A 19,623-nucleotide genomic window follows, 5' to 3' on the forward strand; every position below is an offset into this window, starting at 1 on the left:
ATTAGAGGATTTCCTTTGCTCCTGATCAGGTCGTGGGCCGGCCGAAATGTGACCCCGGGGCCAGATATATATCTGGGCACGGATCGGGCCATTCCAGATAAAGAATCGAATACCCAGGGCAGACAGGCCCTTGGAGGACTCCTACATAATTCTACATGCACCTATGTAGCCCGAGTGGCAATCGAAAGCCATCAAATAAAGTCCTAGGCGTACGATCAGAGAAGGCGTTCCACCTTCATGCGGCAGCAGCCTGGCTCGAATGCGCCGTTATCCAAACCACACCGGAACAACTGCCTCCAGCAAACAACAACAGTAGTGCCTCTTGAAGACGTCTTTGGAAAGCAGTGAAAATAAATCGCCAGATGACTGCGTGGGACATCGGTCCGGATAGAGTCATCAAGCCGATGATCGACCGAGCATAGATAGCACCAGTAAGCCGTCCGCATCTCGAGGAACCCGGTCATAGTTCTCCTGACGGTGAGCCCAGTTCCATCATGACGCGGCCATTTGACGCATGACCCTACGGCCAAGAATGAGTCACCGATCTATGTACTCATCCCGAACCTCCCGCGATGTCCACGGCCGGATTACTCCGCCGAGGCGTAGATGCCAATCCACGCCGCAGACAAAGAAACGAGGAACCAACCAGTCACAAAAGTCAGCACGCCATCGACTGAGCAGTCTCAATCTCTGGAGGCCCTTCGCCCCTTTTTCCAGACTACAGAGCACTGGGTTGAAGTCTACGCCCCACTGCGGCTTTCTTTGCAGCCTCCAGGACAAGTACCGCGGTCGGACAATGTGGCCATGATCTTGTGATCAGGGGGATGTGTATATTTAAAAAACGTATCAATAGATTAAGGGAGTTTTACGGATTCATATAGCTGATTTAAAAGTTCCGACGGCCCGTGTGGGAAAAAAAATCAGTGGACGAAGAACGGGATTGTACTTTGGGATGAGTACCAGAAAGGTTTGCTCCCTCCACGCAGACCGAGTCTTCGGAATGTACAGTGGTGAGTCGAACAGACAGAGACGAGTTGCAGGCCATTTATTTAATTTATCATGGAATTAATAATGCTTCATACATTGCATGCGAAAAGGGGTGGTTCTAGATAGGTACGGTCGCTGGTGTGGTCGAGGCCCGCTGCCCATCACTACTGCAGCCCGGTCGCAAAAGAAGCCTCACCATCACCTGCCCCGGTCGCGTCCACCACCACGACGCGTCACAGACCAAAACAAACTACGCGAAGAGACCAGGAAGTTGATCGGAACATGGTGAATCATAGAAGATCGCATTTTCAGCGTCTATGTCATGGAATGATGCTCGCTAAGGCATCATGTTAGGATACTATCCGTAATGTACATAGCCCATGACCTGATCCATGCCCTGCTAAAAGGGCAAGTCGAAGAAAGCAAATTCCAGAAACCCGTGTTCCCATTGTTGTAGTAAAATAAGCAAAACCCATCATGTGTCGCCGATTGTCATGATAATAAAAAGAAACAGAACCCCATTATCGCCATCCCGGAAGAATCAAGAACCCGAAAGCAGACGCTTACGAGCGCTCGCCACGCAGGCGGCGGGCCAGCTGGATGTCCTTGGACTGGATGGTGACACGCTTGGCGTGGATGGCGCACAGGTTGGTGTCCTCGAAGAGGGAGACGAGGTAGGCCTCAACGGACTCCTGCAGGGCACCGATGGCGGAGCTCTGGAAGCGCAGGTCGGACTTGAAGTCCTGGGCGATCTCACGAACCAGACGCTGGAAGGGCAGCTTGCGGATCAGAAGCTCGGTGGACTTCTGGTAGCGACGGATCTCACGCAGAGCGACGGTACCGGGCTTGTAGCGGTGAGGCTTCTTGACACCGCCGGTAGAGGGGGCGGCCTTGCGGGCAGCCTTCGAGGCGAGAGCCTTACGAGGGGCCTTGCCACCAGTGGACTTGCCTGTAGATGATTGTTAGTGATGGATGTTGTGGAGGGGGCGACGCGTCGAGGCGTGGTCTGACGCGGGGCGATCATGGGAAAATGACACCCGCGGCCAAGACCAGCGACGACGAGAGAAACGCCAGTGAGGTGGAGACTTACGGGCAGTCTGCTTGGTACGAGCCATTGTTTCAGGTTCGGGTTGATGAAATTAAAAAATTTCCGATGAAAAATTGATGGGAAAAGGGTTGGTCGATGGTTGTCGAGATGGGTGGGTTGGAAGAAGGAGAGAGGGAAGAAGGTGAGTGGGTGGGGGAAGGGTATTTGTAGGGACCACTGAAGGGGCGTGATCTGGTGGTGGTGTGAGGGCCAATCAGCGGGGAGAATCACAGCGAGCAGCAAAGCAGGCGGACACAAGCGTGATTTCGGGCGGATCAGTTTGGCGGACAATCAGAAAGGTCACGTGGTGGCCCTATAAGCGAGGAGGAGCCGGAGGGACCAATCAGAGCCGAGGATCAGAAGTGTAGAATGCCATCCCATTTCATTCCTGATCTCAGCCCCCCAACCACTGGAAGGCGGATCTGGTCCATCCATACCGTGAACCGAGAATTCAGAATGCGACCTCCTTGGTTTCGGTCCCTGATGAGCATTGCCAGGGGTGGTGGTGCGAGGATCAGTGCCGGTGGTCGAGATCAACCCGGTCCGCGGATCCTGGGCGCTGATTGGTCGATCCACCAACCCGCGCGTGATCCAGCACACCCGCCCATCCCGCCCTACAAATATCGACCTTCCCTTCACTTCTTCCTCCCTTCCCCCAATCCATCTGTCATCGACCAATCTCGACTTCCACCAACAACCCTTCTTTAATCCACTACCTTCTTCTCTAACTTTAATTCATCATGTCTGGACGTGAGTATCTTCCTGTTCCCCATCCTCATTCGACGCGTTCTAACGCGTCTCAACAGGCGGCAAAGGTGGCAAGGGTCTCGGCAAGGGCGGCGCCAAGCGTCACCGCAAGATCTTGCGCGACAACATCCAGGGTATCACCAAGCCCGCTATCCGCCGTCTCGCTCGTCGTGGTGGTGTCAAGCGTATCTCCGCCATGATCTACGAGGAGACCCGCGGTGTCCTCAAGACCTTCCTCGAGGGTGTCATCCGTGACGCGGTCACCTACACTGAGCACGCCAAGCGCAAGACCGTCACCTCTCTCGACGTTGTCTACGCCCTCAAGCGCCAGGGCCGTACCCTGTACGGTTTCGGTGGCTAAGCATCTTCTCCTTTTTGCTTTTTCCGGGCTGGTTCACGGTATGACTGGGACGTTGTGGTGTTTTTTCATTTATCTACACAAGTGTGTCATGGGTCTCTGGGTCTGTTTTATTTTTTAGTTATGGTCTTACGCGTCCACTATGGGTCTGCTAGTGTTCGCTTCTGAAGTTTCATGTATCATAGCGGCCTTACTTTTATAACGGCTGGCACCATGGTCATGGTGGGATTCACCTTGTGTGATCCGGTACGAATACAATTCATCAAAACTTCATCTGCCTGTCTGTTCTTTTGTAGACTTTGTGTACGTGTCGAGGCGCGTTTGACTTGCCACTACGCGCTCGATGTAAACAGCCATGCGTGTAAACAACGCGTCTCCGTCCAAGCAGTCTTGCCCCTTGTCCCTGCTAACTATTTCTGTAACTACATGTTTCAGTTGGGAGGGTACCGATCGATCATGTATTTATCGCAGTCATGTTAATGCATAGTGCAATTTTAAAACACTGTTGAAAAACAAAGTAAAAATAGAAATAAAGGATATGGCACAATAATCGTGTATATCAGTGAATGTGATCCGATGGAGAAAATAGTATTCGATGTCATACTTGGTGCTGAAGGTGTTGATGTTGTATGGGTGGTATGTAGTAGATATATATCTGCAGCTAGGGTATCTGACTAGCTCATCTACAAACCACCCAACTAACTAACAAAATGCACGTAAAAAATATTGCAAACAGATAAGAATCCCCGAGAGCACCCATAAAACACACAATAGTGTCGCAAAAAGCACCATTGCTTGTCTGAAGATGGCCGAGTAGATGCTGCGCGATCCGCAAGATGGCCCCCAAATTAGGAAGTTGAACCCCCCATTTTAGGAAATTGCCCTACTACCAGCAACGAAGAAAGCATCCCAGACGCGAACAAATGCACCACGGAGCTCTATAATCCAACACAACCCAGAGAGAAGAAGAACGAGACAGATCTACCGAAATTACCTGATCGCCTCTCACCTTTACCGGTCGGACAACTCCCACTCAACACCATGCCTCGTCGCCCCGCCCCAATAACCGCCCAGACAATTCTCCCGATCTCGCACATCCTCCGAATTCACATCAATAAACTAGTCGAACTTTCTCTGAACCTCAAACGACCGTCCGAGCGCCGCTAACATAACTCGATGGGCACCCGTGCCATTGGAACATGACAAACTTCAGAGAACTGCCGATCAACCCCCGGCACAGTCAATGCAGACTGACACTAGTCCGCCACAGCTGGTCGAATCATAAACACGGGGTGGGGTGACTCCAATCTACAGTAAATGGATAGGAAGAAAGATAGATAGCAAAGCAGGTCTGATTGCTATAAGATCACCACATCAAAGCAAAGCCAATCGCTAGGTCTCCAGCTTCCCGGAGGATTCCACACATGACGGGGCACCAGCATCGCCTCGACCCCAGACATAAGCCCGCATCAGATAGAGACTGAAAGTCTCGCGAGGGAGACCACTCAAGTCAAAAGAGGGATCGGACAATCTCCGCATCTCCACATCCAAATCATATCCACGAGCCTTCCAGCCGCAGCCGCACCCTCTCCTGATTTGAGCGTGTGCATCCTCACTACAACCACAGGCAAAATCACAATCCCCTCCTCTTCTCGCACAGTCCTCGCAAAGCCAGGGAAACAGATACCGCTCGGGATTCTCCCGGAAAGCGACAAAAGCGCGCCGGATAGCTGGAGCGGGACACACGGTTTCCTGGTCATAAATATCATATTCCAAAGACCAGTACTGCTGATGCAGGGAGGTTAACTCGGACCTCCATTCGTTTAGCTGCTTCTCCCACCCCTGCACGTCCCCTTGATCACCGGCAGCCCAGTTGATCTCCACCTCCATTTTACCATACTGCTCCTCCACAACCGCCTGGCGCTCGACGATCTTGCGCAGGCGAGCATCCAGCGCAAGAAGGGTATCAAACCAAGGTCCCAAAACAGGAGAGACCGTTCTCCCGTGACGGCGCAGTTCCCAGCGACGCATATCGTGGGCAAACTTCCATTTGCCGCACACTTCAAAGGTACCTTCGATGAAAGTGAGGATTCGGGAGGACTTCCTATTATTCCTAGGAGCCATAATCTCAACAAGTAGTACTCAATGGTGCCTGAGAAGTGAGGTGAGTCTTGAAGAATACACACCGAGCGAGGCAAAAGTAAATGAGAAAATGAAATACTTGTGTCATTATTTTTCGTCGACAGAACAGCTACCTCAGATGATGATGAAGTACACCAACCATGGGTTAACATCGTTAGCTTCTACTCTAGCGAGAACTTCGTCCAGAATCCCTATATACCATCCTTTCCGCAGTGTCTGAGCGGGCCGCTCACATGAAGTTAAGGCGGCGCTAGTACCGGGCGATCCGTAGCGGCCGAGAGGAACTCAGCTGGTGGCGTTCAGCTTGGGGGCCATTCGAGTGCCATTGCGGGGAATTCGTCAGATAATAAGCTCATATAGCCCCTTGATTTTCTTTTCCTCAATAGGTGCCCGCTAACCTGCCACAATGCTCGCGTCGGTGATCGCGACACTGTTGCTTTTGGTATTTAGCGCAGCAGGGGATTCAAATCTGGACCCGATCAAGAACTACTGCAAGCGACTGTATCATCAATGTACGCAAATTTTTCACTGGTGAAAACTAGACACTGACATTAACAGCTGCGGTGAAGAATGGCAAACTGTACATCGACGGCGGGCTCGAGATTTTCACGCCGGAAAATGACCATGGGACGGCTGACGGGGGTGAGATCCTGGGGTATAGTATGTTTTTATTTTTTACCGCAGACCCTCTACTCCACGTTATTCACCAACGGACACAGATGAATGGTTGATCACGCTGGATATGCAATATTCCTGGAACTGGGAGACGAGCAACTTTTCAATGAACGCCCTCAACATCACCGCCGATCCAACCACGGGAACAAAACCAGCAAACCTCATCAGCGGAGCGCTCTACGCCGGAGCGCCCGATGACTCCAAAATATATCTGTACGGCGGGACGACCTCCTTTCTGAACGAGAGTTTCCCCGGATTCGAGTGGCCTGACTCGTCACAGTATGCGCTGTGGTCGTACGACACGGATGATCAAACCTGGAGCCAACACGACGTGTCGCTGAATGTCCCATACAAGCCGGCTGGAGGGGCATATGCCGAGGCAGCGGACCAGGGTCTTGCATTTTATCTGAATGGGTGGCTTGATAACGGGACGTCCAATGAATTCGAGAATGAATATAATTTCTTGAAGTATCTGGATGGCATGGTCGCGGTTAACACCAACACCCAGCAAGCGCGGAACTTGTCCACATCTTCGCTGAGCAACTCCCCTCGTGTCAAAGGTGCTCTGGCCTATGTTTCAGGGGTCAGCTCCAAGGGGATTTTGGTGGCCATGGGAGGAGTGACGAAGCCGACGAGTGATAGCAGCTTGGATAATGAAGGGACATATGTATGAACCCCCCCAGCACTCTCAACAGAACAAGCCTAACAGACCAACAGGTCTCCTTCGATAGCGTCGATATTTTCGACATCGCATCCATGGGCGGCACATGGTATAACCAACCAGTATCGGGCGACATCCCCGGACCGCGAACGGATTTCTGCGTGGTCACGGTCTCAGCACCAGATAACTCAAGCCACAATATCTACCTGTATGGCGGGAAGGGCGCCAACAATCTCTACGACGACGTCTACGTCCTCTCTCTCCCGTCGTTCAGATGGATTAAGATGTATCAGGGCGACTCGCCTCGCTATGGACATACCTGCCATCTCGTCGGCAATAAACAGATGCTGACTGTGGGCGGCGATGCATCGGAAGATCTGATGAGTGGGTGTGACTGGGAGGAATATGGCGTGGCCATTTTGGACATGAGTAGTATGGTCTGGGGGAATATCTACCATGCACTCGATGGGGAGTATCAGGTGCCGACAAAGGTTTATAATGTGATTGGGGGAGAGTAAGTCTTTTTTTTGGTGATGTGTCAACAGCACATATAGCTAACCCCGCCACAGCGGACAGGGTAATGCCAATCTGATGAAGCCGACTGGCGGGTTCAGCAGTAACCAAGTGGCGCAATTCTTCAACGAGACTACCAGCACTGGATCTGGAGAATCCGTCGACGCCGGGAAATCCACCAGCAGCAAGATCAGCGGAGGCGCCATCACCGGCGCAGTAGTCGGATCCGTGATAGTTGCAGCATTGATCGCAGCACTGATCATCTACCTGGTCTGCCGACGGCGAAGACAGCAAAAGAATATCGATTCACCTTTTATCAATTCACCTTTCTCACCAAGCACAACAGAAACTGCCGAGGCACCTCCGGACTACAAGCCCGCCCGACTAGGCGGCGCCTTCTTTCGCAATCGCGGACAAGCCGCCGAGCTGACCAACCAGGAGGTGTCTGCGCTGAGGGAGCTGGAGATCTCAAACCCAGCCACGCTGCATGAGATGGACGGGAGTCCGCAGAAACCGGCTGAGTTGCAGGACACGAGATCGGCTGACGTGCTCCAGACCAAGTCGGAGAAGAGATAGTGCTGTCTGTTTTGTTGATACGAATGGAATATTATTCATCGTGTTTTGGACTGTTTTGTTGATACGGATGGAATATTATTCATCGTGTTTTGGAACTATTCGTTTGGTGCTATCTTTGAACCCACTCTGCAGGTCCCGTAGTTCCCTCTAAGCCTCAATTCTTGCCTGGTAGTCATGTCTAGATAGATTGTTGTCTGCACCAACCAATCCCACCTTTCCCCCCTCGCTTGCTTTCAACCAAATCAGGATAGTGCAACTCAATAAGCGTGTGAATGTGCATGTGACCCTCCCCGACATTCCGTGGATCTGGTCTGCCTCGTGGATGCTGTTTTGTCGTCAACGTTTCTCCCTCTCCCTGCGATACGGTAGACGCGCGGCGCAGGAGCGGAACAGGCAGCCGACAATCACCTTGCGTGTTCATTGTGAGGGGATGGAGGGGCAGGAAGTGTTATTTTTAGGGTTCTTTCGATCCATGTCTCACTCTTATCTTTGCCGTTGTCACTGAAATGGATAAAGAACAACTATAGTTTAAGTAGTCATTGTCTTGGCGCAAATCACCAGAGTGACACCCCCACGTGACCCCATTCAGGATTGACTACTGTGATACTCCCTCGGACACTTGTGTCTATTCAGCTGAAAGAATTTTCTTCCCCTTCTCGGATGGGCCACAAAGGTTGAGACAAAAATACCAGTCTCCTCGAACGCCGGTAAAATACCGATACCTGCAGACCACCCAGCTGCCATGGACACCCCGGCCGGCGTCTTCCGGTGGTGTGGCTGTGTTAGTGCCTCCCACTCAGCCAATCAGAGCCAATGAAAAATTTGTTCGGCTGCATTAGCCTGCCTTCTAGGGTGTTCTAAATCGGCATCAACAGCTATGGATTTGTCTTAAAGTGCTGACAGTGCATACTGGTCGGGTTGATATGCCGGTGAAAATTTTTTATCAAATTTTTTTCCCTTGCATGTGCCGTCCGTTCCCTCGAGTGCCCTCGGGGTTGAGATAGGACAACCCCAATTGAGAAGGTGAATTACATACCATGTACTTCTGCCCGAATTGACAAATACTTCCCGACTCTGTACATCATAGAGTAGACAGTGGGCCTGGCCCATCACGCCACTACCCCAGATCCGTGCCGGGTCCCACGAGCGGTTCGGCCGGAGAGGAAAACAGTCGCATCCTCGCTTAGGACGGACCCTGGCTAGCCCGGCATTCCGGACTGTTTCTCGGTTCCAGCACCGACCACAGTCGGGTCAGCTGGTCTGCGACATCGGCACTATCGCTTACTATTTTCTTGTACAGAGATCCCATGTCTCGCCACCCGATTGTTGAGATTCCACGTGGGTACCCAGGGAACCGGATACGACAGCGAGAACGAGAACTCTAGCGAAGAGATTGGTCCCAACAATCCCGTCACATTCCTTCTAGGGCCCGTGAGGTGTCTGCCTCGGTGCCTTCTGTCGGTCTTTGCATTCGGCCGTTCCGATCGTGGCGCAGCAGTGGCTCGTGGATGGAGGAGCTGGCGGCATGCAGGAGCAGAATCTGGCAGATGCTGACTCATCGGGCATCGATCCAGGTGTGGCTCAGCCGTGATTGGACTCGGCCGGCTAAATGTTGTTGTCTTGTCCGAGCGCCTTTCGATCGAGAGGTACGTCTGCAGAGATTTCCGCGCTAGAACAAGATGGTTCTCGTCCGGTCGTCGTCTTCCGATGATGGTGGTGGTTTGCGACCCCAATCGCCCCGGGGCCATTGGGGGATGCTGGACGATGGTGACGACGATCGGCCAGCCTGAGCAAGCAGTGGGCTGCGTGTTTGACAAGCTGATCAGTGTGGATCCGAGTCAAAAGCGACCCCCGGACCCAGCAGATCAGCGGGTCGGTAATCATGGTTCTGGTATCGTACGAAGAGGGCCCGATCGGGACTAGCGCATTGGTCACGGACGGTATCGACGGTATCCCCGGGGCTCTGACATCACTTGGGCCACTGTATTAATATCCCAGTGTCGCCCTCGATGCCTGCCATCTTTCCCTTCATCTTTCTTGACTCACGCTGCTTACATTTACCATCGATTGATTGATTCAGAATATTATATTTATTGTCTGAGTCATCCACTACCAGATAAGCAGACCGTCACACCATCCTCTTCCGGCTGCTTCCAGACTCTTCGAACCACAGAACCACAGAACACACACGCCCAGGAAGTTTCTTCGGATCTCGGATCCAGCTATATAAAGACTCGCCGATTCCCCGGTGGCGAACTTTCCACATCTGCTGACGTCCCCGACGTGAGTGATAACATAATGCTTATGCACCCACGTAAGGGTCTCATCACCGATCCGGCGTGCTTCTCCAACCCTCAAGACATCATCATACAAGACGACCAGTTCCCACCCGACTTTCTGCCCGACTATCAAACCCACTGTTTCCAGAAGTCGCCTTTCCAGAGCCAGCCGGACGTCCAGGTTGCGTCTCCGCCGTCTTCCGCATCGTCGTCACCGTCTTTCTCCCCCCAAACTTTCGAGGTCCCTTATCAAGCGACGGCGGAGGGGGCCCCATCGATGACCCCCGTTTCCTCGTACAACCCGGCCTTCGAGATTCAGTCCTCATCGCCTGCCTCGCAGCAGCAGCAGCAGTATTACCCCCAATACTACTCCTCCACGCCCATGTTAGCTCAGCAGCCCATCGCCAGCAACCAGGGTTGGGACAGCAACTTGCAACTGCTGAGCCCCGCGCGCATCTACGCCGGTGTGCAGAAGAAGGCCTCACCCAGCTCCAACTCTTCCCGCTCAGCACCTTCGTCGGTCCACTCGCGCTCTCCTGCCAACGGTCACGCCCATCGGCGGTCTCTCAGCTCCTCGAAGCCGCTGCCTACACCGGAGCAGACCCCCCTGCAGAACAACTTCCTTGCCGCTCCCTTCCAGAACTACGACCTCTCCTACCAAGATGGTAACAATGCAGAGGCAGAGTTTGCTATGAGAAAGGCCATTCTGGAGCAACAACAACAGCAGCAACAACAACAGCGACAACAACAGCAACAACATCAACAGCAGCAGCAGCAGTCTTCGCCGCAGCAGCAGCAGAATAGCGACTACTCACTGGCCCCATCGGTGTCAACCCTGAGCCGCAACTCCCCAGTGACGCCACAGACCAGCTTGGATGAGATTGACGATCTTTCCAAGTCAATGACCAATGGTATGAATTCTGACATTGACCGGTGGATGGACGATTACTTACAATTTGAAGACTACAACGTCAATGGTAACATGCCTGTTGGAATCCCCAAGCTGAACCGAACCATCTCCGATATCTATCAAGACGAACTCTACAACCCGACTGCCCTCATGGCCACCTCACAGATGTCCAAGCCGGCGGGCCAGCAGAATCTCCTCAACCCTTACCGCAATGTCTTCGCCGACCGACTCCAGGCGGCGAACCAGGGCCACATGTCTGGGCATGTGCAATCGCGCGAGCGCTCACCCTTCCGCGCAAGTTCGCCATTTGCCGGAGACATGAGTCTCCAGCAGTCTCAGATGGCCACCAGCAACCCCATGACACAGAGTGTGAGCATGGGCCCCACGCCCGCGGCCACGACCGAGCCCAAGACCATGTCCCCCAAGGATGCGCTCTTGGACCTGCATCAGGAGGACGACACGACCATGCCGCCTCTCTTCCCCCCGACCCAGACTGATTTCAACCTGGGTGATGCCCTCGGCTTGCGACGCGAAAGCTCATCTTCGATGCGCCCGCAGCAGAACTTCACCACGTCTATGGAGGCCTTCCCCAGCCAGTACACGACCATGGCGCCGACGATGCAGCAGCCCGCGTTCAACTTTGTCCAACCGCAGGTTCAACGCCCGCATCGCAACAGTCTGCTGCAGGACTTCCCCGCCTCCATTGCGCGCTTTGAGTCTTCGGGCAGCAGCGATGTGCACCCTCCGACCGAAACCTCGCCGGTCAAGATGATGCCGGAAGGGCTGTCCCGTCCGGACAACACCTCGTCCGATGCGGGAACCTACACCTGCACCTACCACGGCTGTTCGCTGCGCTTCGAGACCCCCGCCAAGCTCCAGCGACACAAGCGCGATGCGCACCGGCAAACTACGCCCGGCGGCCACCTGATCAGCCGGGATACAGCGTCGCTGCGCAACTCGCAGGCGGGACCGCACAAATGCGAGCGGATGAATCCGTCTACGGGCAAGCCGTGCAATTCGGTCTTCTCACGGCCCTACGATCTTACGCGCCACGAGGACACCATCCACAACGCGCGCAAGCTGAAGGTGCGCTGCCACCTGTGCACGGAAGAGAAGACCTTCTCGCGCAACGATGCTTTGACGCGGCACATGCGGGTGGTGCACCCGGAGATCGATTGGCCGGGCAAGCAGCGCAGGAGCCGCCGAGACTGAATGATCGCATCGAGTGTGAGGGTGCTGAGCCTCCACCAGTCATAGCGCGAGCCTCGCTGGCCAAACAATGATCGATCGTTGTCGCTCTGTCATCATGACGAACGGCCGGCTTCATCATGATGTCATGGCACCTCCCCCATTCGGGCACGATCGGCGCCGATCGCCCTTGCCGATCTGACCGCGCAGGAGGTGATGCCTTACTGACGCGCTATCTTCATTCCTCTTACGTTCCCCCTGACGTGTGAGAAGACCCTACCTCGAAAAAAAAAGGGCATGTGTATTCGTGCGTATGGGGCTGTCTTTTTGATCTTGTTTTTTCATGCCTGTTACGACCATCACACTTGTACTATGATTCTCTATGATCTGACGCGTTTTGACGATTTTGTCTTGCATTTTTGGGATGGCCGGTGTTGTCTCCCTATCGGAGGGACCTGGGGAAGGCTGTATATTATGGGCGAAATTGTACAATAGCGGGTGATTTGGGTTCCGGATCTGGAAAATGCAGATAGACGACTGTATACTATTGTCTATGCCAAAATAATCTCTTGATCTCCACCATCTTTCTCAGTAGACAAAAGAAAAATCCCATCGACCTCTTAGGGCCAGGCTGTCCTTTTCGCTCAGCCTGGTGATGTTCCATCGACGCTTCTCATCCTTCGACCCGAAACGGCCGACCCCAGGTCCCACCATCTCGTCTCAAGCGGGGATGATCGAAAATCAAGTCTCACATCAGACCGACAAGGGGGGAGACTTTTTAGAAGTACCCCGGTTGTCCCTTGCTGGTTTCAAGATGAGGATCCACCGTTTCTTCAAGTCATAAGCTTAGGCGCTGCAGAGGATCGAAATGCCTGCACGGTTAGAATTTGGCCCCCTGGATGGATCTGACCTGATGGAGCCCTACGCGGCCTTCTCGCGCATTGGATTGGCTTCTCATACCCTGGTGGATTTTCTTCTCCGCGTGGGGGCTGGTTTTACCTTCTCTTCATCATGAAAGTATCATTGTTGGCCCCCGGAGCTGACTCGCGTTTCGCGGGAAGGCTCTCATTCTCATATCCCTGCGGATTTTCTTCTTCTCCTGGGGGCTAGTTTGGGTTGCCTGACCATCATCATTGTTCTGGGAATGGTTGATGATTTGACGATCGAGCGACTTGGGGGGTTGGGGGCTTGCGAGGAGAGATACTACCTTCCGGGATTGGGAGACGATACATAGCTTTTGGTTGAGATCGGATTCATCCGAGTGGGGGATTACGGGATTCAATTAGTTGTCGCTAAACTGACAGGATGAGTTAGTTGATCATAATACAAAGAATGATACTGTAGTGGCAGGGATCTGTACTATTTTTGGTTACCAAGCGCACCTTGTAGAGTATACGCCAGATCCTCCAATGCCGATGAGAGCACCTACTCTTGAAAGAGCTATCCAGAAGCGCCATGTAACGGGAAGGAAGCAGTCAGCGCCCAAAAAGGCAGGTGGAAAGAACCTCCATGGATCGTTTTTTTTTTCGGGTACTGCCGATCAAATGTAAAAAAAAGTAAAAGATACGGACTGTCATCTCGTATCCATGTGGGACGATGGAGGTTACAGAAAGTTGTATGTACGGTATGTTCCGGGTGCGTTTCCTTCGATCCAAGTCAATATTTCAGACAATTGGTGATGTTCGGTGGGTCGGATGATGCGGTGGTGGGGCTGGTTACGCTGTGGCTGGAGCTGAGTCAGGGCGGAGGGCAGCGTGGAGGTAGTTGAGTTAGGGCTCGAGGGGGCGGAACTAGACGAGAGCTTAACTTGACTGACAGCAATAGGAATGTATATAGAATAGAACATATTTTAGTAACAATTGGCTACAACCCTCAAGAAGCCTATCAACTTTTGGCGAAATGAGAGAGTGACTGACTGTGTACATGGATGTAAATAACTACCTCCTCCCATAGCTCCTGTTAACCTCAACATTGGTCTCAATTTGCGTCTGGGTAAAGATCTTGCCATCCGGGATAATAATGCGCTCCTCACTCGAGTTACTGCCCAGCCCAGCTCCAATCTGGGTCCCCATGGTGGCATCATCCTGGCCATTGATAGTCCCCATAGTGATACCGTTGGGGTCAGTGACCTTGGTGAACCCAGACCCGTAGCGACGCGCATCGGTATTGCCAGACCAAGGACCGTACTTGCGACGGCCGCTGTATTCGCCAATGAAGCGGGGCAGGAAGCGCGAGGCAATGGCCTTGAAGGACGGGATGGACGCCGCGAAGATGCCCACGTTCGTTTCAATTACGGACCAGTACATGGCTCCCGCGATGGCGTAGGTGGGATCGCTGGACTCGAGCATGGCGGGGATATAAGTAATGCGAATGATCGATGAGACGCATGCACTATTCACGACGAGTCAGATTCTTTGTCCTGACCAAAAGAGGAGGAAGTAACTCACAAAAGACCGAGACACAGGATAAATCCCAGCGCAATCTTCTGCTTCCGCGGCATCTGAAGCCGCAGAATAACCCGAATGGGCAAAGTGTACGTCAAGAGGTCCGTGAAGATGTTCAGTGCTGCGTTGCAGAGATAGAACACGTTGATGTTGACGCACTTGCCCGGTCCGGTGGCCGTCCAGGCCATACTAATTGGGCTGCATTGGAACGCGGCGACGAGCACGAAGGAAGTAGCTTGTGCGGCGATGACGGCCATCATCACGTAGGACATCCGCAGGAGGAACCGGTCCCCGAGTCGGGTGTAGAACCATAGCACCGACGTCTTCACGAACCCGAGGCAGGCCAGGTAGAACATTGAACTCAGCCAGACAGCGAAGGAGTAGTTGGTGAGTTTGCTCTTATCCACGTATTTGTAGTGTTGTCCGAGTCCATCCTGGACGGCTGCAGTAAATGTGGTCAGCAATTGAAAGCGCTTAGTGCATGATGAGAAACCCTGAAGCATACCGACTATGACAACAGCAATAAACGCCCAAGAGAGAAGCTGTCTTTGTCAGTGACTTTTTATCAACCTGGGATGTTTCGGCTTACACATGCTCCAATGATCAAATCTGTTCGAGTTGGCATTAGCTTGCTTCTTATGAATGTCCAAAGAAACCCACTTACAGTCATCAAGGCCCATTTTCCCCAGCACGACAATGCGTGAAAAGAGCCGCAGAGCCAAAACAAGGAACGTCAAGACGGCGAAAGCAACGCAGACGCCTGTGACCGTCGGGCCTTGAGAGCCGTGGTCGCCGGCCATAATTGTGAATGGAATAAAAAAGGAAACAGGAAGAACAAGGGAAACGAGTGAACTTGCTTGACGAGCTTGACCTCCTCCTCACCAGATTGAAAAGACGGAAAGGAGGCGAGGAAGCGCGGTGGTACCTCAGCTCGCATTTATCCAACCAAGAACCCTACGACACGAGCAACCCCGAGATCCACTTTGCTCTTCTCGCAGCCGTTGCAGAAAAAAAAAACAAATAATGATTTAGACCAGAGCTATCCTGATCGAGAAACACCAGAGGGTAACCAGTGTTGATCTTCTAGACCGGAGTGTTCCGCCCGCTGCTGCTCCCTGGTTAGTCTCATCTTGGACTACTCCGGAGAGTCTCGCTAGACTTAGCAGCGGACAATTTTTCTTCTTTCCTGTCTGATCTGCTTCCCTGCCCCGATACCGTTGGTCGAGACCGTTGACCCTCCCCCCCGTGCCGAGCACTGGTGTACCCACTGTGGCAGACCCATCCACATCCTTGTTGACAGGGACTTTGTGCAGGGATGTGTTTTGGCAGGTTCTCCACCCCCAAGAGCTGGGATTGGATTGGTTTGGAGGCACCGGTTAGATCAACTGTCCAAATTGAACGATTTTACGTCTCACATCTGGATGTGATGCATTCAAAAAGCAGCATGCGTACCATCTAAAAGATGACAGTGGACGGGCTGCGCAAACAGATACTACAGACGTGGGTCTCTGGATGTTTTCCACCCAAAGGAAACACCGGCGCGCTCTCGAACTTCGAGCATTCTCCTAGGTCATTTTTATTCTCCGTGGATGAGAGGGAACCAAGGGACGGTGACTGTCAATCCCCAACTATGAAGATGCTCGATGTCACGGAAGAGCGTTAAACTTCCGTGGTGTGACTCGGTAGAGCGGATCTTCATCGATGAGCGTTTCAAGAGGCGGGACGCGATCTCTGAGCGCCATTCACGATGTGCCGAACAGGAGAATGGAATCCAAATAACGCCACGATCTACGCCCGACCCGCTCGCACACGGACTCGGATGGCTTGAACTGTCACTGAGCCGCGCACCCAGCAGTGAAATAGGCAAATTGAAACAGGTTGCATTGATCGCTTGCAGTCAAGCATACACGTGAGTGTAGGCTTGGACCGCCACGGAGTCGTGAGCCGGACGGTGCGCAGATCGATATCTCTTGCCCAGCTCCACACCAAGTCCCACCGGGTTCTAGCCGCCCGCACGAATGAGGATCGATAGGCGCTGGCTTTGGACATATGTCTGCCTGGCGCAGTTGTTGCGATCTGCATGCTGTCAAACGGCGCAGTCGCGCAACCATCCCTGTCTGGTTTCTCCAACTCTTACCGAAGCGAGAAGCACTAACTAGACCTGGCAGGTCACCTTGGATAGGGAACAAGGTTAGACATACCATAACGATAGCCTTTTGAGCTCTCGGTATCTCGGCTAGGATGGTTGGTGGAGACGCACTCTCTGCTGGCAGAACTTTCTCTCCACAAAAACGACAGAGGCTTCAAACGACGCGCATGGATTATGATCAAGAACTCCTTATAGAACGGCCATGAAGTATATATTAATCGTTCATCGGGACTTTTGATCAAGTTCCCTTCCCCACGTTCATCCATTAACAAAGAAACACGTTCCCCTGCCAGGATTTGGTCACATCCGTTTGAGATTGAAGAAAACAAAAGCCCCGTTAAGCCGTCCGAGATGCAGAGGCCCACTATAATTATCCAGTCGGACTCGATCAATGTCACCAAGTGGAGAAACGGACCAGGGCGACGTCCGGCTCCACCCTGGCCCTGACACGAGTTGCCGCGAATGAGCACACGGGCCATTCCGTATTCTCCTGGAATACGGGAACGTACTTTTAACGTGGTGGGTGAGACAATGAATAGGCCCTCCCGCGGATCCCTATTTTGCAGTGCTGATCGCTGTCGCGGACTCCTGTCAACGGCGTTCTAGCCTACCTGTCGGCGCGGCTATGGACCCTCTTCCCTTTTTCGTTGTGTGATGATCAATTTCCACTAGAGCTCGGCAAGGCCAGACAGAATGCCTCCATTGCGAATAGGAAGCATCTAAATGGAAAAGGAGTGGGCATGTAGCTCCGCTGAGGGTCGGCAGAGGCCCATTCTCACATCCGAACCGATTTGACTGGGTTAAAATTAGGACATACGAGGTCCGCAGCGAGTGGAAGTATAGTAGATGCTACTCTTATACAGTAACTAGTAGTAGCTCGGCAGGGACATGTTAGCTTAACCGTTTTCGGTCCTTTACGACACAGGCTGAGCGGGTTTTGCACCCTGTTTAATATTATTTACTTCGGGGGAATTCTGCATTTCAACCCTCTCCCTATCCTCGTCTTTGGTGACTGTGTCCCCAAACTGGCATCATGGGTCTGGCCGGCAATCTACTGTCACTGTTGACAGTGACAAATGCTCTTTTAGGTCTTCTGGTCTATGTCGCCCTGCGATTTATCTACCAGATTATCTACTATCGCTTCTTTCACCCCCTCGCCGTCTTCCCCGGCCCTTTCTGGGGCTCTGTGACTCGATTATGGATTGCATGGCATAATATGCGAGAGACAGAACTCCCTACTGTCTATGCACTGCATAAGAAATATGGTAAATTGTGAACCAGCGAAAAGAAAGCACTAATGCTGACATTCTACTCATTTGCTCAGGCCCTATCATTCGAATCACCCCAACGTTGCTGGTGGTTAGCGACTACACCAAGTTGCCAGAGGTTTATCACCGCAATGCAGACAAGACCGCACATTATATCACGGGCAGCTTTGGAGAGACGGAGAGTCTGTTTAATATGAGATCGCACAAGACTCATGCTGTGTTTCGGAAGCATATCGCTGGACCGGTATGGAAAGTCCTAGTCTGCCCACATCATAAATCCTGACAGTTGTATGCAGTATAGCTTTAGCAACATCAAGAAGATGGAACCCATGGTGGACGCACGGATCCAACAATGGAGTGACAAGTTGGATGAGAACTTTGCTCAGTCTGGAAAGGCATTTGATTTTGCCTGGTGGGCAGTGTAAGTACCCTGGACTTGTGATGGGAAAACAAGGTATTGACCACCGAGTTAGGTACATGGCGTACGATATCATCAGCGAAATCGGATTCGGGGCTCCTTTCGGCTTCATCGACAAAGGAGAGGATGTCAGCGGACTGATCCAGGGATTTCACGACGGACTCCCAGCATTCGGGCTACTGGCGCGCCTGCACCCGTTCACATCCTGGATGAAGACGACCTTCATGAAGAAGTACCTAGTAGCAAAGCCGGAAGACGACTCGGGAATCGGCGTGCTGATGCGCTTCCGTGACCGGTTGATCGGCGAACGGCTCGAAGTCCTGGAGAAAAACAAGGAGATCGGCCGGGTCGACTTGCTGCAGACGTTCCTGGAGGCACGCACCGACGACGGCAAGCCGCTGGACTTGGATTATATCCGCGCGGAAGTGTTGCTCGTGCTGCTGGCCGGCGCTGACACCACGGGAACGGCCTTCCAGGCCCTGATCCAGTTCCTGATGGCTAATCCTAGTGCCTACGAGCGCATGATGGCCGAGATTGATGCCGCCGTTGCGGCTGGACATCTCTCTGACATGCCCCAGTACGATGAAGTGCTGCAGCATTTGCCTTATTATGTCGGTTGCGTCAAAGAGACCATGCGTTTGTGCCCATCTGCCCCGAACATCTTCCCGCGCATCGTCCCTGAGCCTGGGTTGGAGTTGTATGGCAAGTTCGCCCCGGCTGGTACTGAGATTTCGTGCAATCCGTATATCGTTCACCGCGATCCGGCGCTGTATGGTGCCGACGCGGAAGAGTTCAAGCCCGAGCGCTGGCTCGATCCCGAGAACGCGAAGCTGTACAACAAGTATAACTTTGCATTCGGATATGGGTCTCGCGTATGTTTGGGCCGGGATATTGCGATGATGGAGCTGTTCAAGGGGCCGTTGCAGGTGAGTTTCTTTGCATTGTTGGAGTTGAAATGTAACTCACATTTTCCAGTTCTTCCGCCGGTATATACCAGAGGAGGTGAAAGATAAGCCCAAGGCACAATTCATGATTAAGGGGGGCGTTGGATACTGGCGGGACGTCTGGTTGACCATCTCTAAGCGGCAAGGGGAGAAGGCTAAATAAAGCAGATCCTAGAGTGGGAACGGAGGAAAGAGCAATTCTATTTATCAATCTATGGAAATGAGAATACCAGGATATTGAGCAAAGCCGAAACAGACCAAAAAAATAATCGATCAC

The 19,623-nt window shown here is 52.7% G+C and overlaps 8 protein-coding genes across 8 annotated transcripts; 4 read left to right on the forward strand and 4 right to left on the reverse strand.

Moving 5' to 3' along the window:
* Positions 1-1,550: 1,550 nt before the first annotated feature.
* Positions 1,551-2,102, reverse strand: hhtA (histone H3; the record flags this gene model as incomplete). Its single annotated transcript, XM_056974761.1, has 2 exons — positions 1,551-1,936; positions 2,078-2,102. 2 exons carry the CDS (start codon positions 2,100-2,102, stop codon positions 1,551-1,553), a joined length of 411 nt encoding a protein of 136 aa, XP_056834717.1.
* Positions 2,103-2,794: 692 nt separating this feature from the next.
* On the forward strand, positions 2,795-3,186 carry N7510_002835 (histone H4). The gene is made up of 2 exons (XM_056974762.1): positions 2,795-2,824; positions 2,881-3,186. The coding sequence occupies exons 1-2, from the start codon at positions 2,815-2,817 to the stop codon at positions 3,180-3,182; spliced, it is 312 nt and encodes a 103-aa protein (XP_056834718.1). The 5' UTR covers positions 2,795-2,814; the 3' UTR covers positions 3,183-3,186.
* Positions 3,187-4,571: 1,385 nt separating this feature from the next.
* Positions 4,572-5,303, reverse strand: N7510_002836 (uncharacterized protein; the record flags this gene model as incomplete). Its single annotated transcript, XM_056974763.1, has 1 exon — positions 4,572-5,303. One exon carries the CDS (start codon positions 5,301-5,303, stop codon positions 4,572-4,574), a length of 732 nt encoding a protein of 243 aa, XP_056834719.1.
* A 424-nt stretch (positions 5,304-5,727) lies between these two features.
* On the forward strand, positions 5,728-7,746 carry N7510_002837 (putative cell wall anchored protein; the record flags this gene model as incomplete). The annotated part of the gene is made up of 5 exons (XM_056974764.1): positions 5,728-5,833; positions 5,880-5,981; positions 6,041-6,663; positions 6,714-7,171; positions 7,227-7,746. 5 exons carry the CDS (start codon positions 5,728-5,730, stop codon positions 7,744-7,746), a joined length of 1,809 nt encoding a protein of 602 aa, XP_056834720.1.
* A 1,274-nt stretch (positions 7,747-9,020) lies between these two features.
* On the reverse strand, positions 9,021-9,494 carry N7510_002838 (uncharacterized protein; the record flags this gene model as incomplete). Its single annotated transcript, XM_056974765.1, has 1 exon — positions 9,021-9,494. The coding sequence occupies one exon, from the start codon at positions 9,492-9,494 to the stop codon at positions 9,021-9,023; it is 474 nt and encodes a 157-aa protein (XP_056834721.1).
* A 550-nt stretch (positions 9,495-10,044) lies between these two features.
* On the forward strand, positions 10,045-12,147 carry N7510_002839 (stress-regulated transcription factor RPN4; the record flags this gene model as incomplete). The annotated part of the gene is made up of 1 exon (XM_056974766.1): positions 10,045-12,147. The coding sequence occupies one exon, from the start codon at positions 10,045-10,047 to the stop codon at positions 12,145-12,147; it is 2,103 nt and encodes a 700-aa protein (XP_056834722.1).
* A 1,913-nt stretch (positions 12,148-14,060) lies between these two features.
* N7510_002840 (putative integral membrane protein Pth11-like) lies at positions 14,061-15,367 on the reverse strand (the record flags this gene model as incomplete). Its single annotated transcript, XM_056974767.1, has 5 exons — positions 14,061-14,514; positions 14,571-15,009; positions 15,073-15,109; positions 15,157-15,176; positions 15,232-15,367. The coding sequence occupies 5 exons, from the start codon at positions 15,365-15,367 to the stop codon at positions 14,061-14,063; spliced, it is 1,086 nt and encodes a 361-aa protein (XP_056834723.1).
* A 2,382-nt stretch (positions 15,368-17,749) lies between these two features.
* Positions 17,750-19,509, forward strand: N7510_002841 (cytochrome P450; the record flags this gene model as incomplete). The annotated part of the gene is made up of 5 exons (XM_056974768.1): positions 17,750-17,981; positions 18,041-18,228; positions 18,281-18,405; positions 18,458-19,328; positions 19,378-19,509. The coding sequence occupies 5 exons, from the start codon at positions 17,750-17,752 to the stop codon at positions 19,507-19,509; spliced, it is 1,548 nt and encodes a 515-aa protein (XP_056834724.1).
* Positions 19,510-19,623: the final 114 nt, after the last annotated feature.

Source organism: Penicillium lagena (genome assembly GCF_028827675.1).
Source record: "Penicillium lagena strain IBT 129212 chromosome Unknown utg000002l_segment0_segment0, whole genome shotgun sequence".
NCBI classification, from domain to species: domain Eukaryota; kingdom Fungi; phylum Ascomycota; class Eurotiomycetes; order Eurotiales; family Aspergillaceae; genus Penicillium; species Penicillium lagena.